This window comes from Lucilia cuprina, chromosome 6 (assembly GCF_022045245.1).
Source record: "Lucilia cuprina isolate Lc7/37 chromosome 6, ASM2204524v1, whole genome shotgun sequence".
Lineage (NCBI taxonomy): Eukaryota > Metazoa > Arthropoda > Insecta > Diptera > Calliphoridae > Lucilia > Lucilia cuprina.
Window position 1 is genome coordinate 8,002,331 of NC_060954.1, and position 18,926 is coordinate 8,021,256.

The following is an 18,926-nucleotide window of genomic DNA, read 5'->3' on the forward strand; positions in this document are numbered from 1 at the left end:
TCTGTTCTAGTTCTGTTCTAGTTCTGTTCTAGTTCTGTTCTAGTTCAGTTCTAGTTCTGTTCTAGTTCTGTTCTTGTTCTGTTCTAGTTCTGTTCTAGTTCTGTTCTATTTTGCTTCTACATCTGTTCTAGTTAAATTCCAGATCATATGTATTTTTTTAATTAATTTTGATACTATATGATCAACAAAAAACTTCTAGCAATCGCAATCAAGATGCTAAATTATGTAAATATTTTCCAAAAAATATTTTTATTCATTTACTACTTTATTCATAAAAATAAACATATTTCTTTTTACAAGTGTGAAAAATAAAAAAAAAAATATTTTATTTATGGTTTTTAGTGTTTATTTGTAGTTTAAAAAAAACATTTTCAATGGCTAATAACAATTAAATAAATTAATTATAATTACTAGCAATAAAATAAACAACATTAGAGAAAACTAAAATTCCAAAAGCAAAATATGTGTATAAAAGAAAGAACTCTTTTCTTAGGGGGCGGTAAAGAGATCACGATCGTTGTTAGTATTGGGATCACAAGGAACTGATCATTGTCGTATCTTTTATTCAAAGATCATTGAGTGAATGTTTATATTTTAAAGAAAATAGCAAAACCGAATTACCGATCATAATCGTAACTTGCCCGGGATATTAATGTGAGTTTTGGGATAATGTAGAATAGAACGTTATGATCACTCTTTAGTGAAGATAATTTTTAAATTACCGATCTATCGCGATCGCTAAAAAATTATAAATTAAAAGTTTCTTTAAAGAATGACTGAATAATTAAAAAAGCTTAATCAAACTGATCGTGATCTTGACCTGCTAGGAAGAATAATGTTCTATTGATCATAATCGCTACTAGCTTGGAAGTTTAATGTGATTTTTGGGATAATATAAACTAGGTTATGATCACTCATTAGTAAAGATAATTTTGTAATTATCGATTAGCGATCGCTTAAATAATATAAATTAAAATTTTATAAAAAAGATAATTGAAAAATTTTTGAGAAAATTCAAACTAATTGATCATGATCGTAAACTGCTGAGGGAGATATTGAGCGTGATCACTCGTTAGTGAAAATAATTAACTGATCGCAAGTCAAATATGGAAAGCAATATTGAGATAGATTAGTTTGTAAAACAAGTTGAGCATGATCGATAAGTATTTGAAAGATCAAAGAGTGATCTTGATTGTAAATTTAATAATTTAACTGATCGCCAGTATAATATAGAAAGGAACATTAAGATAAAATAGTTGGAAAACACGTTGAGCATGATCGTTGAGTATTTGAAAGATCAAATAGAGATCTTGTTTTGTAATATTGACAAACGAATCGCTCTTTAGTCTCTAACACTAACACAACTTATTAACCAAAATTTAAATTGTATTTTAAAAACAATTTGTTTGAGTTTTTATTCCAAATTGTTTTAAAAACTATTTGCCAATAAAAAAAAACGGAACACATGTGTTTTGAAAGGCAGGCGCCTTTTTTACGCCAATTTATGATTTTATCTTGTACAAAATATTTAATTTCTTTACTTAACTTGACTTTATGTATTAGTTTTTATGAGTTTCAATGAAAATCTTTTAAAAAAGCCTCAAATAATAAATATTACTAAACATTTTTCTTTTTAAAATAATAATAATAGAAATATGAGCAAGTAAATCATGATTTGGCATGTTATAAAAAAACATCTGTGTTAAGAGAGCAAAAAAAAAATAAATCATTAATGGTCATTTAAATGGCGAAATGTTTTGTGGGTGGGTGTGTGAAAAAAGTCAAATAAATCACTTATTTTTTTTAAGGGAAAAATATAAAATTTATGAGAAAATTTTCTTTATTATAAAATAAATTTGAAAATTATTTTAATCTTTTTTTTACGAAAACTAAATAACTTAATAAATGTAAATAAAAATGGTCCTTTGAACCATTTAATTTGTCTTCAAAATTTCTTCCTTCTTGTTTTCTATATGCAGTGACCTTTAACTTTTCTTTCCAAACATTTCTAACTAAAAACAAACATATTTAAACCAGAGTCTACTTAATTAAGTTTTGAAAATATAGCTCTGCACTACTTAAAGTTTACGTTATTTTTTTCTTCAAATGTAAAATTTTTCTTCATATGTTTTCTGTTTCACATAAAATTAATGTTATTCAAAAGTTTAAACTAGTGGTGATGCTACTGCTACTGGGCTTTACCGCCCTGCCAACTGGGACAACCACCAGCAACTGTCATTTTTGGTTTCAAATATATTTGAAAGCAACAAAAAAAAAAAAAAACTCGAAAACTTACATTAAATTAAGTTTGCATACGAGTGTAAAATTAAGTTTTTCCTTACACATTCTACAATTGCAAGAGTAATAAAATAAACGATACCAGGCCAGCCAGGCTCATCTATTTATGTACATACATATGAGTGTTTTTCTTACTCTAGTTAGTTTTAATGGTATTTTTATTATTTTCAATTATAAAGAAACACAAATATTTAAACCAACAGTCACCCAAGCTTCTACTTAATAATAGTTTTCTTTTTGAGAAGAAATAGTTAAAAAAGTGGCGAAAGTTTTTTTAGGTTTGTGTTTAAATTTGATTAGAGATGTTTCCTGAATCTGTTCAAATGTCTTGTAGCAAAGCACTCATGGGTAATTCATAAAATGTTATACATAGTCTATAGTCGAGTCTATAATCGAGTCTATAGTCTAATCTATAGTCTAGTCTATAGTCTAGTCTATAGTATAGTCTATAGTCTAGTCTATAGTCTAGTCTATAGTCTAGTCTATAGTCTAGTCTATAGTCTAGTCTATAGTCTAGTCTATAGTCTAGTCTATAGTCTAGTCTATAGTCTAGTCTATAGTCTAGTCTATAGTCTAGTCTATAGTCTAGTCTATAGTCTAGTCTATAGTCTAGTCTATAGTCTAGTCTATAGTCGAGTCTATAATCGAGTCTATAGTCTAATCTATAGTCTAGTCTATAGTCTAGTCTATAGTATAGTCTATAGTCTAGTCTATAGTCTAGTCTATAGTCTAGTCTATAGTCTAGTCTATAGTCTAGTATATAGGCTAGTCTATAGTCTAGTCTATAGTCTAGTCTATAGTCTAGTCTATAGTCTAGTCTATAGTCTAGTCTATAGTCTAGTCTATAGTCTAGTCTATAGTCTAGCCTATAGTCTAGCCTATAGCCTAGTCTATAGTCTAGTCTATAGTCTAGTCTATAGTCTATCTATCTATCTATCTATCTATCTATCTATCTATCTATCTATCTATCTACCTATCTATCTATCTATCTATCTATCTATCTATCTATCTATCTATCTATCTATTTATCTATCTATCTATATATCTATCTATATATCTATATAAAAACCCTGAAAATTCCTTTAATTCCCTTTCTTTTACGAAATGTCCTTTTATTAACAAACCACCACAAGAGTTTTATTTATAATACATTATTATTTTTCACATTTGTTTCTATTTTTTTTTTGGTTTTTTTTTATTTACTCATTAAAAGTTTGCAACAATTGTATGTTGCAAACGGCGAAATGCCACTAAAACCATATTGTAACAGTTTGGGAAAAAGAAGATGAATTTGTTAAGTGAAAAAGCGCCAGAAAGAAAGAACTTTAAATAATAGCGTTATAAAATGCACAACCACAAAATAAATACATAAAACAAACTACAAAAATGTTTAAAGTTTTCTTTAAACATTTTTAAACAGAAAACAAAATTCAATTAAAAGTTCTAAACAAATTAAGAAGAATTTGAAAAGAAATAATTAGAGCGAAGTTATTGTGAAAGGACAAAGTTAAATTTATATATGAAATTTCACATTGATAACTTTCTTTATACACAATTTATATACTTAAGAGAACTACTAAACGTATGATCAATATTAATTCCTGAGAAACTTTATTTAAATTACTATAATTGATATTTAATGATTAGAATTTTCTGATAATTTTTGCAAAAACCCTCAACATAATTTCCTTTCAACATTTTTAATTTTAAAAATTATTTCATATTAATGAAGTATTTACATTTCAACTAGTACTGCTTCTTAAATTCGTTCCAGTCAACTAATATTAAAAGATAGAAGAAGTGCAATAGAACACAGACCCCATCAACTCTTCTTTAATGTCATGCCTTATGCATATTTTCATTAATGTTGCAGAAAGCTAGGAAACAGCAACAACAAACAAAAACTAACTAGTAAAAATCACTACAGATTTATTTCAAAATCCTTTGTTTCTTTCCGAGACAGGTTTCAATTCTTTTTTTGTTGTTGCATGTTGCAGTTGCTGAAATATTTTTTGTTCGTTTTGCTGACAATAAACTTAATGTCACTAACTTCCGTTTTGTTATTGTCCTTGCTGGCTAATTCCGGTACAAAGCTATAAACTATACCTACATACACACTAAGTCTATATTAAGGACACATATATAACGATAGCGTAAATTTTATGATTTAAAGAAGCAACAACTGTTGATATAGTTATATTTAGTCAGAACTATTGTATATTCTGTAGTATATAAAAACTAAACTATATACTAGTGCATAGTCTATTCTATAGTCCAGTCTATTGTCTAGTCTATAGTCTAGTCTATAGTGTAGTCTATAGTCTAGTCTATAGTCTAGTCTATAGTGTAGTCTATAGTCTAGTCTATAGTCTAGTCTATAATCTAGTCTATAGTCTAGTCTATAGTCTAGTCTATAGTCTAGTCTGTAGTGTAGTCTGTAGAGTAGTCTGTAGAGTAGTCTATAGTGTAGTCTATTGTCTGGTCTACAGTGTAGTCTATAGTCTAGTCTATAGTGTAGTCTATAGTGTAGTCTATAGTGTAGTCTATAGCCTAGTCTATAGTCTAGTCTATAGTCTAGTCTATATTCTAGTATATAGTCTAGTCTATAGTCTAGTCTATAGTCTAGTCTATAGTCTAGTCTATAGTCTAGTCTATAGTCTAGTCTATAGTCTAGTCTATAGTCTAGTCTGTAGTCTAGTCTATAGTCTATTCTACAGTCAAGTCTAAAATCTAGTACATTGTCTAGTCTATAATCTAGTCTATTGTCTAGTCTATAGTCTAGTATATAGTCTAGTCTATAGTCTAGTCTATAGTCTAGTCTATTGTCTAGTCTATATTCTAGTCTATAGTCCAATCTATGGTCTAGTATATAGTCTATAGTATATAGTCTATAGTTTAGTCTGTAGTCTAGTCTATAGTTTAGTCTTTACTCTAGTCTATAGTCTAATCTATAGCCTATTCTATATTTTATATTCTAGTCAATAGTCTATTATAGTTTATATTCTTGTTTGTAGGATTAAGTTAGCTTTCTGTTGCTTCACACATACATGTAAATACATATTGCGCTTTACTGAGTCCCAAAAGTTTGATGTTAAATAAGGCTGCAGATCATAAGGAAAAATGTTTGTCTTATGGGCGGATAATTAATTTGTTCATCAAAATTGTCTGTCTTTCCTTCTAATAGAAATTTTTAGTTTAGCATTAAAAATTAAAGTAAAAATCAAAGAAATTATATCAAAAATAATAATAGAACTTAATTGTGTCCCTTTTATTGCAACTTACTGCAAATTATCACTGACAGCTTATACAGTTACTTTTTGACACTAACTGTTTCCCTAGAAACACTAAAAAAGTGTTGACTACAGGAAAACTATAATTTCCTCCAGAATATAATGTTGAAAAAAAAGGAACTGACATAACTAAAGTGAAAATGTAACTGTCATAGAATTTATTATATTCCAACAACACACCACAAAACAATATTTCTATAAATAATTGTTTTTTATTAATGCAAAATACTAAAAGAGTGAGAGAATAAAAAGGTAAAATTGCACCACAAACATGATTAATTGCAAAATGTTGTAAACTGCTAACAGAAACGAACCAAAAAATAACAGCAACTGCAACAACAACTAACTGCAGCAGTTCAAAAACTACAAAAAAAATAAATAATATTAAAACAACCATAACCTCAAAAAGTCATTATGTAGTTGTCAAAATGTTGAATAAAATTCTCACAAAATAACATATACACAGCGAGAAAAAAGAAGTAAAATAACCATGAATTTGCATAAATTTATTTATGGGTGTGAGATTTAATGGATATTGACAGTTTTTTTTTCGAAAAATATTTCCTTTACAAAAGAGTATAATATGTAATTTATACATTTCCAACATCAATATATAGCTGATAACAACTATGTATATATTTATTGTACAAAAGGTTTTAGTGTCAATCATAATTAATTATAATAAATTTTTTCAGTTATAATAATATAAACTACTATTTTTAAAAATTTATATATTAACATAATGTTATAAATACTTAAAGGAAATTGGAATTGAGGTAAAATATGAAATAGAATAAAAAAGAAAACTATCTCTACATTACACTGTCTCCACAAGACAGTTTTCTAAAGGAAGCTGCCTTCACAGGACACTTTTTAAACACTTTTCTAAAAACAACTGTCTATACAAGACACTTTTCTAAGGAAATTGTCTATAAGGATACTTTTCTAAAGAAAACTGTATATACAAGACACTTATAAAGAAAACTGTCACCACTACTTTTCTAAAAAAACTGTCCCTAGAGAACAATTTTCTTAAAAAAAAAACTGTCTCTAAAAGAAAATTTTCTAAAAAAACTGTCTCCTCAAGACACTTGTCCAATGTCTATACAAGACACTTCTTAAGAAAACTATCTCCACAAGACACTTTTCTAATGAAAACTGTTCCTATAAGACACTTTTCTAAAGAAAACTGTCTCCACAAGACGCTTTTCTAAAAAAAAAACTGTCTCCACAAGACACTTTTCTAAAGAAAACTGTCCATAAGACACTTTTCTAAAGAAAACTGTTCCCCCAAGACACTTTTCTAAAAAAAACTGTTTACACAAGATACTTTTCTAAAGAAAACTGACGCTACAAGATACATTTCTATAGAAAACTGTTGCTCCAAGACCCCTTTCCAAAGAAAACTGTGTCCTGACACTTTCCTTAAGAAAACTGCTTTTACAAGATATTTCTTTAAAGAAAACTGTATCTACAAGACACATTTCTAAAGAAAACAGTCTCTACAAGACAATTTTCTAAATAAAACAGACTCTTCAAGACACTTTTCTAAAGAAAAGAATCACTTCAAGACACCTTTCTAAAGAAAACTGTCTTTACAAGACACTTCTAAAGAAAACTGTCTCTACAAGACATTTTTCTTAAGAAAACTATTCACAAGACACTTTCCTAAAAAACTGTCGCTACAGGACACATTTCTATAGAAAACTAATGCTACAAGGCACTTTTCTCAAGAAAACTGTCTCTTCAAAACACTTCTAAAGAAAACTGTCTCCTCAAGACACTTTTCTAAAGAAAACTGTCTCCTCAAGACACCTTTCTAAAGAAAAGTGTACCTACAAGACACTTCTGAAGAAAACTGTCTCTACAAGACACTTTAATAAAGAAAACTGTCTCCTCAAGACACCTTTCTAAAGAAAACTGTCTCCACTAGACACTTTTCTAAAGAAAACTGTCTCTACAAGGCACTTTTCTAAACAAAACTGTCTCCACAAGACACTTTTCTAAGAAAACTGTATGCATAAGACACTTTTATAAAGAAAATTGTCTCCACAAGAAACTTTTCTATAGGAAATTGTCTCGACAAGACACTTTTCTAAAGAGAACTGTTTCCAAAGACACTTTTCTTAAGAAAACTGTTTCCACTAGACACTTTTCTAAAGAAAACTGTCTCCTCAAGACAATTTCCTAGAGAAAACTGCTTCCTCGAAACACATTTTTCTAAAGAAAACCGTCTCAACAAGACCCTTTTCTAAAGTCAACTCTACAAGACACTTTTCTAAAGAAAATTGTGTCCACAAGTCACTACACAGGACATTTTCTAAAGAAAAGTCTCTACAAGACAATTTTCTAAAGAAAACTGTCACTGCAAGACATTTTTCTAAAGAAAACTGCTCCTACAAAACACTTTTCCAAAGAAAATTGTCTCTTCAACACAATTTAAAAAAAAAAAAAACTATCTTTACAAGACACTTTTCTAAAGAAAATTCTCTCCTAAAAACACTTTTCTAGAGACAATTTTCTAAAGAAAATTTAAAAATCAGTTTACACTTTTCTAAATAAAACTCTACTTAGCTTACACTTTTTAAAAGAAAATTGCATTGACAAGATATTTTTGGAAAAGAAAACCATTTTAATGTACTTTATTAAGTACTTTCAATAAAAAAGTACTATTTAGCAATTTGCAACTTTTTCTCCCTATTTATGTGTGTGTGTGTTTTTTTTAAGACAGGGTGTTAAATTTAATCATATTTGTTCTTTGGCATTTGACACACACACTTGTGGAATAGTTGAAAAAAAAAATATTGGAAAAAAATGACAGTAAAAAAAGTTTTAAAACAAACACATTGTTAAAATAATGTTGATATTTCACTTTAATGTTAGCAATTGCAATTGAATGTGTTAAAGTTCCATAGAAAAAAAATTCAACATTAAAATAAATAACAGAACATTTATTGACATTAGTACTTATAGATTTTAAACAAAATTTCTTGCTTTAAACGATTTTAGCAAGTGTTAGTTAATGTCAAACAAATGAAGGGATTGAAAAAGATAACCTGCAACAGAATAAATTGATTTTTATTTAATACAAAAAAAAAACAAGGAAAATTTGTATAATCGCTTTAAAAGGGAGTTTTTTTTTGCATTTTCTTTTTCTAACTTAATTGTGGCCTTAGCGCTGCTGTTGCTGGTGTTTTTGTATTGTACTGCTTGCTGACAGTGATAAATGATTTTAAAATGTTTTAATTAATGACTTTTAAAATAAAGCAAAACATTTTTTTTAACAAATTCCCCTTTAGTATTGATGACTTAAAAACTTATTTCTTAAGTTAGTCGACTAGGGAAATATATAAAGAAAATTAATGAAAATATTATTGCTGCATAAAATATTTATAAAAATCTTTAATAAATTAACTTTATCTTTATAAAACTAAACTACAGTACGTATACTTGATATTTAAATAACTTATATAAATAAATAATAATCATACGTGCTGTTGTACTTTTTTACTAAACTATTTTTTTCTATTTTCTCTTACTACCTTTTATTTAATAAACTTTTCTTGACCAAAAAAAAAAAAAAAAACAAACAGTTTTTCTTCTTCTCTATCTCATAAATTTGTTTCAATTTTTATTACACTTTTGTCAAGTACACACTAGTTTTTCATCAACAAATTATTCATGTGTTGTTTAGTTTTTGCTACAGTCAAGTCAAGTGTACACATTTTATAGTTTTTGTATGTTTACACAAAAAACACTTTAAACCAACAAATTTCTACTTGTTTTTTTTTTGCTCTCTCTCTCTTTTTTGTCCCCCTTAAATGAAGAATAAAAATTTGCCAATTTTTGGTTTTCAACACTTTAAAGTAGAGACTACAATTGTAAAAGCAAAAAAATATACAGTTTTATGTCTGTTTTATAAAGCTTTCCACAAAAAAAGAGAAAAAGAAATGCTTGATTATTAAAACACTTTTGAAAACAAGTAGCAATAAGTAGTAATCTACAAAATAAACTGAAAAAAGGGGGAAATATTTTATTAAATAAGTCGAAGCAGCTTTCAAATGCAAACTGTCCTTTCAAGATACTTTTTTAAAGAAAACTGTCTCCACAAGACACTTTTCTAAAGAAAACTGTCTCCAAAAGATACTTTTCTAAAGAAAACTGTCTCCGCAGAACACCTCTCTAAAGAAAACTGTCTTCACAAGACACTTTTCTAAAGAAAACTGTCTCCACAAGACACTTTTCTAAAGAAAACTGTCTCCACAAGACACTTTTCTAAAGAAAACTGTCTCCACAAGACATTTTTCTAAAGAAAACTGTCTCCGCAGGACACCTCTCTAAAGAAAACTGCCCTAACAAGAAATTTCTATAAAAAAACTGTCTCCACAAGACTCGTGTCTAAACTGTTCTCATAAGAAATTTTTATAAAGAGAACTGTCTCCACAAAACTCGTGTATAAAGAAAACTGTCTTCACAAGACAATTTTCTAAAAAAAATTGTGTCCGCAAGACACCTTTCTAAAGAAAACTGTTCTCACAAGAAATTTTTATAAAGAAAACTGTCTTCACAAGACTTGTGTCTAAAGAAACTGACATTTTTTTAAAGAAGACAGTCCATACAAAACTTTTTTCTAAAAAAACTGACCCCACAAGGTACTTTTGTAAAGAAGTCTCCACAAGACAATTTTCTAAAGAAAACTGTCTCCACAATAATCTTTTCTAAAGAAAACAGACATTTTTCTAAAGAAAACTATCCCTACAAGATATTTTTCTAAAGATAACTGTCTATGCAAGAAATTTTGCTTAAGAAAACTGACTCTGCAAGAAACTTTTCTTAAGAAAACTGCCTCCACATAACACTTTTCTATAGAAAACTGTCTTCACATACACTTTTCTAAAGAACACTGTCTCTAAAAGACTCTTGCGTAAAGAAAACTGACTACACAAAACTCTTTTCTAAAAAAACTGTATTTACCCTTTTCTATAGATGACTGTGTTCACAATTTTCTTAAGAGAACTTCTAAAAAAAGATGATGACTGTGTTCACACGTTTCTAAAGAGAACTTATCTTATGAAAACCGTTTTCACACTTTTGTAAAGAAAACTGCTTGAGAGAACTTTTTTATAAAAAAACTGTGTACACACGTTTCTAAAGAAAACTATTCTAAAGAATACTGTGTTCAACACGATTCTAAAGAAAACTGTGGTTGTACGTTTCTAAAGAAACCAGTGTTCACACTATTCTACAGAAAACAATGTTAACACGTTTCTTACGAAAACTATGTTCACACTTTTCTAAAGAAAACTGTGTTCGCATGTTTCTAAAGAAAACTGTGTTCACTCGCTTTAAAAGAAAACTTTTCCAAAGAAAACTATGTGTACATGTTTCTTAAGAAAACTGTGTTCACACTTGTCTAAAGAGAACTTTTCAAAAGCAAGCAATGTTCACACGTATCTAAAGAAAACTGTGTTTAAACTTTTCTATAGAAAACTATGTTCACACTTTTCTATAGAAAACTATGTTCACACTTTTCTAAAGAAAACTATGTTTACACGCTTCTGTTCACACGTTTCCAAAGAGAACTTTTCTAAATAAAGCTTTGTTCACACGTTTCTTAAGAAAACTATATTCACACGTTTCTAAAGAAGACTGTGTTCACACGTTTTAAAAGAGAAATTTTCTAAAGAAAACCATGTTTACACCTTTCTAAAGAAAAGTGTGTTCATGCGTTTTTAAAAAGAACTTTTTTTAAATAAAGCTTTGTTCACACGTATCTAAAGAAAATTGTGTTTAAACTTTTCTATAGAAAACTATGTTCACACTTTTCTAAAGAAAACTATGTTTACACGTTTCTTAAGAAAATTGTGTTCACACGTTTCCAAAGAGAACTTTTCTAAAGAAAGCTATGTTCACACGTTTCTTAAGAAAACTATATTCACACTTTTCTAAAGAAAACTGTGTTCACGCGTTTTAAAAGAGAAATTTTCTAAAGAAAACTATGTTAACACCTTTCTAAAGAAAACTGTGTCCACGCGTTTTTAAAGAGAACTTTTCTAAATGAAGCTATGTTCACACGTATCTAAAAAAAACTTTTCTACAGAAAACTGCATTTATTCAATTAAACTACAATCACTCTTTGCTCAAAAGAAATAGCTTTCACTCTTTGCTCTTAAGAAATTTTTCTCTTAGAAATTATAGTTGTTCTAAACATTTGGTCCATTATTTTAATTAATATTAATGTTTAGACATTTGTTTCACCTAAAAAGCCATTTAGATATATTTAGCATTTTCCTTTTTGTTTTCTGTAAAAGCAGGTAAATAAATTGTTAAAAATTATATTTTTTTTAAATAGATGAAAATAAATTTATTTAACACTTAACCTAGAAAAGGAAAAGAAAATTAAACTAAAAAAAATATGAAATGAAAACATTAAAAGTGTTAGATACACAAAAACACATACATACATATATAAATTTAACTAATCGTTAGTTTAACCTTGTCATTAAAAAGGAAGTAGAAGAAAATGAAGGAAAGAAATAAATGAAAGTAAAAATATTTTTTGGGTAAACATGAACATGACGTCGTCGACATCGTCGTCGCATAGGGAAATAGAGTAGAAATAAGAATTGTTTATCTAAACACATTTCCGTTGGCAAGTTTGTTTGGTGTTCAGTGTTTTTTGGGGAAGCCATTACTATTAGTTAAACTGAAGTGAAGTTTATTTGTTTAAAATGGTAATTGATAATGCTGCCTGGCTACTGTTGCGCTGTTGTGGTTAAGGTGTAAATGATTTATATTTTAGAGGTTTTTTGTTCGTTAAAACAGTAAAGAAAACTTTATTACTAAAACAAATATCTAAAGAGAGGGGGAGGAGGGGGTAAGAGTGTTGCAATAATAATAAAAAAAAACTTAAAATAGCAGGTGCTATTAACAGGCATTAAAACACAAGAGAAAACCATAAACAATATAGCTGTAATTAAATTAGTTAAGAGACTTAATTTATAACATCGCAGCGTATGAGTATTGCAACAGCAGCTGAAATAAATATATATTAAGTATACGTCTCACTTCCTCTCTCTCTCTCTCGTTTGCTCAAGTGTTTTATGTTTATTTTTAAACTAGCTAAAGAAGTTATTTAAATTTATTTTAATTTAATTATTCATTAATTTCTTTTCATTTATATAAAAATTTGTTTTTTTCTTTATTTTTATGTTTTCCCTTATTTGTCGAACTAATTGTTATTGCATGCCTTATTAAATATATCAATCAATTAAAATAAACCGTAAACCATTCCTCTGATATCAAATGGTTCCATCACAACGTACTCCGCTACTTACTCTACTCTCTATATATTCCAAAAACCAAAAAAAAAACTCTATCTCTCTCTCTTGTGCATGTGTGTTAATGTTTTATAAAAAATTAAAAAAAAACAATCTACCTGGCAGTTGGCTTAATCTCAAATCCAACAAATTTTTTTAAAGAACAACCACTATTGGGACCCAGCGCTGCATTCCCACCATTTGCTGCTGCCGAATTTCATCCCACCACACCGGAGAATTGGAAAGGCGCCAACATCCATCCAACTGGTCTAATGAAAGAGCCAACTGTTGTACCCGGTCGCAATGCGGCTGTAGCAGCATTTACCGCACAAGGACAGACACAGGTGAGTGAAAACCCCTTCAAGCTCCTTTTTAAGCAACTCTAACTCTCTAAAGAAAACTGTTCTATAACAATTCTTCTATAGTCTAGCATATAGAATATACTATAGCCTATAGGATAGTCTATTATATAGCCTATAGGATAGTCTATAACATAGCCGAAAGTCTAGTATCTGATCCAGTCTACAGTATAGTTTAGAGTCAAGTCTAACCCACAGTCCAGTCTAAAGACTAGTCTATAGTCTTGTCTATCGTCTAGTTTGTAGTCTAGTCTAGTCTAAAGTCTAGTCCATAGTCCTGTACATAGTCTATAGTCTAGTCTATAGTCTAGTCTATAGTCTAGTCTATGGTCTAGTCTATAGGATAGTCTATAGTCTAGTCTATAGTCTAGTCTATAGTCTAGTCTATAGTCTAGTCTATTGTCTAGTCTATAGTCTAGTTTAAAGATTAGTATATAGTCTAGTCTATAGCTTTTTCTATTGACTAGTCTATAGTCTAGTCTATAGTCTAGTCTATAGTCTAGTCTATAGTCTAGTCTATAGTCTAGTCTATAGTCTAGTCTATAGTCTAGTCTATAGTCTAGTCTATAGTCTAGTCTATAGTCTAGTCTATAGTCTAGTCTATAGTCTAGTCTATAGTCTAGTCTATAGTCTAGTCTATAGTCTAGTCTATAGTCTAGTCTATAGTCTAGTCTATAGTCTAGTCTATAGTCTAGTCTATAGTCTAGTCTATAGTCTATCTATAGTCTAGTCTATAGTCTAGTCTATAGTCTAGTCTATAGTCTAGTCTATAGTCTAGTCTATAGTCTAGTCTATAGTCTAGTCTATAGTCTAGTCTATAGTCTAGTCTATAGTCTAGTCTATAGTCTAGTCTATAGTCTAGTCTATAGTCTAGTCTATAGTCTAGTCTATAGTCTAGTCTAGTCTATAGTCTAGTCTAGTCTATAGTCTAGTCTATAGTCTAGTCTATAGTCTAGTCTATAGTCTAGTCTATAGTCTAGTCTATAGTCTAGTCTATAGTCTAGTCTATAGTCTAGTCTATAGTCTAGTCTATAGTCTAGTCTATAGTCTAGTCTATAGTCTAGTCTATAGTCTAGTCTATAGTCTAGTCTATAGTCTAGTCTATAGTCTAGTCTATAGTCTAGTCTATAGTCTAGTCTATAGTCTAGTCTCTAGTCTATAGTCTAGTCTCTTGTCTAGTCTATAGTCTAGTCTAGTCTATAGTCTAGTCTATAGTCTAGTCTATAGTCTAGTCTATAGTCTAGTCCAGTCTAGTCTATTCTTTAGTATAGTTTATATTATAGTCTATAGTCTATTCTACAGTCTAGTCATTAGTATAGTTTATATATTGTAATTAATAGTCTAGTCTGTTGTCCAGTCTATAGTCTAGTCTATAGTCTAGTCTATAGTCTAGTCTATAGTCTAGTCTATAGTCTAGTCTATAGTCTAGTCTATATAGTCTAGTCTATAGTCTAGTCTATAGTCTAGTCTATAGTCTAGTCTATAGTCTAGTCTATAGTCTAGTCTATAGTCTAGTCTATAGTCTAGTCTATAGTCTAGTCTATAGTCTAGTCTATAGTCTAGTCTATAGTCTAGTCTAGTATCTAGTCTATAGTCTAGTCTATAGTCTAGTCTATAGTCTAGTCTATAGTCTAGTCTATAGTCTAGTCTATAGTCTAGTCTATAGTCTAGTCTATAGTCTAGTCTATAGTCTAGTCTATAGTCTAGTCTATAGTCTAGTCTATAGTCTAGTCTATAGTCTAGTCTATAGTCTAGTCTATAGTCTAGTCTATAGTCTAGTCTATAGTCTAGTCTATAGTCTAGTCTATAGTCTAGTCTATAGTCTAGTCTATAGTCTAGTCTATAGTCTAGTCTATAGTCTAGTCTATAGTCTAGTCTATAGTCTAGTCTATAGTCTAGTCTAGTCTATAGTCTAGTCTAGTCTATAGTCTAGTCTATAGTCTATAGTCTAGTCTATAGTCTAGTCTATAGTCTAGTCTATAGTCTAGTCTATAGTCTAGTCTATAGTCTAGTCTATAGTCTAGTCTATAGTCTAGTCTATAGTCTAGTCTATAGTCTAGTCTATAGTCTAGTCTAGTCTATAGTCTATAGTCTAGTCTATAGTCTAGTCTATAGTCTAGTCTATAGTATAGTCTATAGTCTAGTCTATAGTCTAGTCTATAGTCTAGTCTATAGTCTAGTCTATAGTCTAGTCTATAGTCTAGTCTATAGTCTAGTCTATAGTCTAGTCTATAGTCTAGTCTATAGTTTAGTCTAGTCCATAGTCTAGTCTATAGTCTAGTCTATAGTCTAGTCTATAGTCTAGTCCATAGTCTAGTCTATAGGCTAGTCTATAGTCTAGTCCATAGTCTAGTCCATAGTCTAGTCCATAGTTTAGTCTAGTCCATAGTCTAGTCTATAGTCTAGTCTATAGTCTAGTCTATAGGCTAGTCTATAGTCTAGTCTATAGTGTAGTCTATAGTCTAGTCTATAGTCTAGTCTATAGTGTAGTCTATAGTCTAGTCTAGTCTATAGTCTAGTCCATAGTCTAGTCCATAGTCTAGTCCATAGTTTAGTCTAGTCTATAGTCTAGTCTATAGTGATAAACTACACTATATGCTAGTCTATAGTCTAGCCTATAATCTAGTCTATAGTCTAGTCTATAGTCTAGTCTATAGTCTAGTCTACAGTCTAGTCTATAGTCTAGCCTATAATCTAGTATATAGTCTAGTCTCTATTCAAGTCTATAGTCTAGTCTGTAGTCTATATTCTAGTCTATAGTCTAATCTGTATTCTAGTCTATAGTCTAGTCTGTAAGTCTATATCTAGTTTATGGTCTAGTCTATACTCTAATCTATAGTCTAGTCTTTAGCCCAGCTTATAGTCTAGTCTACTGTCTAGTCTAGACTAGAAAATTATAATTAACTTAAATATTTCCTTCCGTTTTTTGCAGGGTGCTGTCATGATGGTTAACGGTTTGGATCATGATACATCGAATACAGATAAACTTTTCAATTTGGTTTGCTTATACGGAAATGTTGCAAGGGTAAGTTTGCTAAATTTTAATAATTTTAATTAAAAAAAGAAATCTGTAAACAATAGAAGACTATTAATTTCCACATTTTCCAACGCAAAGTATTTTAATTTTTTCCCTAGAAAAAAAATAAGTACAAAAGCTTAAAAAAGATAATTAGTTTTTTAAATAAAACTAAAATGTTTTTCTTTTATACAGAAGAATAGAAATAAAAGGGAAAATGGTAAAAAGAAGAGTTATTTTTTATATAGTATTAAAAAGGTTTGGTTATTAAAAAAAGGGTTTTGAAATAAGATTTCTTGAATTCATTTTTATGTGAAAAGATTTATTTGCATTAATCTTAAGCATTAAGGATTGACTGTTTAGTTTTTCTTTACAATTATTTTTAAATTCATTTAATTTAAACTACATTTTCTTTGAAATTTCTTATAAATCTGCAAAAACTTCTTAGTTTTTATTTTTTCATCTGTGGCCCTGAATATCAAAAACATATACTCACTCTTAGAGAATCTTTATTTATTTTTATTCTTATTATTATTGTTGTTTATATAAAATCTTTTGCTGTTGTAAGTCTTTCTTCTATTTTTTGCACGTGTCAAGATGAGATTTAAATCTAAATGTATAGTCTAGTCTATAGTGTAGTCTATAGTCTAGTCTATAGTCTAGTCTATAGTGTAGTCTATAGTCTAGTCTAGTCTATAGTCTAGTCCATAGTCTAGTCCATAGTCTAGTCCATAGTTTAGTCTAGTCTATAGTCTAGTCTATAGTGATAAACTACACTATATGCTAGTCTATAGTCTAGCCTATAATCTAGTCTATAGTCTAGTCTATAGTCTAGTCTATAGTCTAGTCTACAGTCTAGTCTATAGTCTAGCCTATAATCTAGTATATAGTCTAGTCTCTATTCAAGTCTATAGTCTAGTCTGTAGTCTATATTCTAGTCTATAGTCTAATCTGTATTCTAGTCTATAGTCTAGTCTGTAAGTCTATATCTAGTTTATGGTCTAGTCTATACTCTAATCTATAGTCTAGTCTTTAGCCCAGCTTATAGTCTAGTCTACTGTCTAGTCTAGACTAGAAAATTATAATTAACTTAAATATTTCCTTCCGTTTTTTGCAGGGTGCTGTCATGATGGTTTACGGTTTGGATCATGATACATCGAATACAGATAAACTTTTCAATTTGGTTTGCTTATACGGAAATGTTGCAAGGGTAAGTTTGCTAAATTTTAATAATTTTAATTAAAAAAAGAAATCTGTAAACAATAGAAGACTATTAATTTCCACATTTTCCAACGCAAAGTATTTTAATTTTTTCCCTAGAAAAAAAATAAGTACAAAAGCTTAAAAAAGATAATTAGTTTTTTAAATAAAACTAAAATGTTTTTCTTTTATACAGAAGAATAGAAATAAAAGGGAAAATGGTAAAAAGAAGAGTTATTTTTTAATATAGTATTAAAAAGGTTTGGTTATTAAAAAAAGGGTTTTGAAATAAGATTTCTTGAATTCATTTTTATGTGAAAAGATTTATTTGCATTAATCTTAAGCATTAAGGATTGACTGTTTAGTTTTTCTTTACAATTATTTTTAAATTCATTTAATTTAAACTACATTTTCTTTGAAATTTCTTATAAATCTGCAAAAACTTCTTAGTTTTTATTTTTTCATCTGTGGCCCTGAATATCAAAAACATATACTCACTCTTAGAGAATCTTTATTTATTTTTATTCTTATTATTATTGTTGTTTATATAAAATCTTTTGCTGTTGTAAGTCTTTCTTCTATTTTTTGCACGTGTCAAGATGAGATTTAAATCTAAATGGAATATAATTACAAATACATATGTACCTTTAATATACATCCCTCTACATTTGACTATCATCTCTTTTTAATCTCTCTAGCAGGGATGGAAATAGACTGTAGACTGAAGTCTACAGAGTAAGGACTAGACTATAGACTAGAGTGTAGTGTAGACTAGAGTATAGTCTAGACTATAGACTAGACTAGACTATAGACTAGACTATAGACTAGACTATAGACTTGACTATAGACTAGAATATAGACTAAACTATAGACTAGACTATAGACTAGACTATAGACTAGATTATAGACTAGACTATAGACTAGATTATAGACTAGATTATAGACTAGTCTAGTCTATAGTCTAGTCTATAGTCTAGTCTATAGTCTAGTCTATAGTCTAGTCTATAGTCTAGTCTATAGTCTAGTCTATAGTCTAGTCTATAGTCTAGTTTATAGTCTAGTCTATAGTCTAGTCTATAGTTTAGTCTATAGTTTAGTCTAGTGTTTTGTTGTCTTATCTACAGTCTGGTCTATTGTCTAGTGTTTAGTCTAGTCTAGTATTTAGTCCAGTTTATAGTCTTGTCTAGTGTATAGTCTGGTTTATAGTCTAGTTTAGTTCATAGTCTACTCTGTAGTCTAGTTTATAGTATTATCTGTAGTCTAGTTTATAGTCTTGTCTATTATCTAGTCTTTAGTCTAGTACATAGTCTAGTCTAGTGTTTAGTCTAGTTTGTAGTCTAGTTTATAGTCTAGTCTTTAGTCTAATCTAGTATTTAGTCCAATTTAGAGTCTTATCTAGTATATAGTCTAGTTTATAGTCTAATCTATATTCTAGTGTATAGTC

General features: G+C 29.0%; 1 protein-coding gene and 1 long non-coding RNA gene across 8 annotated transcripts in view; one reads left to right on the forward strand and one right to left on the reverse strand.

Moving 5' to 3' along the window:
- The window catches only part of LOC111682864 (heterogeneous nuclear ribonucleoprotein L), a 117,227-nt gene that overhangs the window by 73,976 nt on the left and 24,325 nt on the right, over positions 1–18,926 (forward strand). For 3 of the 7 annotated variants that reach the window (XM_023444855.2, XM_046953750.1, XM_046953751.1), the window contains 2 exons: positions 13,070–13,251; positions 17,400–17,492. In XM_023444855.2, the coding sequence (XP_023300623.1) occupies positions 13,070–13,251; positions 17,400–17,492 (275 nt within the window). Of the gene's footprint in view, positions 1–13,033; positions 13,252–16,198; positions 16,292–17,399; positions 17,493–18,926 lie in introns of all 7 variants that reach the window. The other 4 variants (XM_046953749.1, XM_046953748.1, XM_046953752.1 and 1 more) reach the window with 2 other exon arrangements.
- Positions 1–18,926, reverse strand: part of LOC124420546 — an 88,125-nt gene that overhangs the window by 10,117 nt on the left and 59,082 nt on the right. The window lies entirely within an intron of this gene.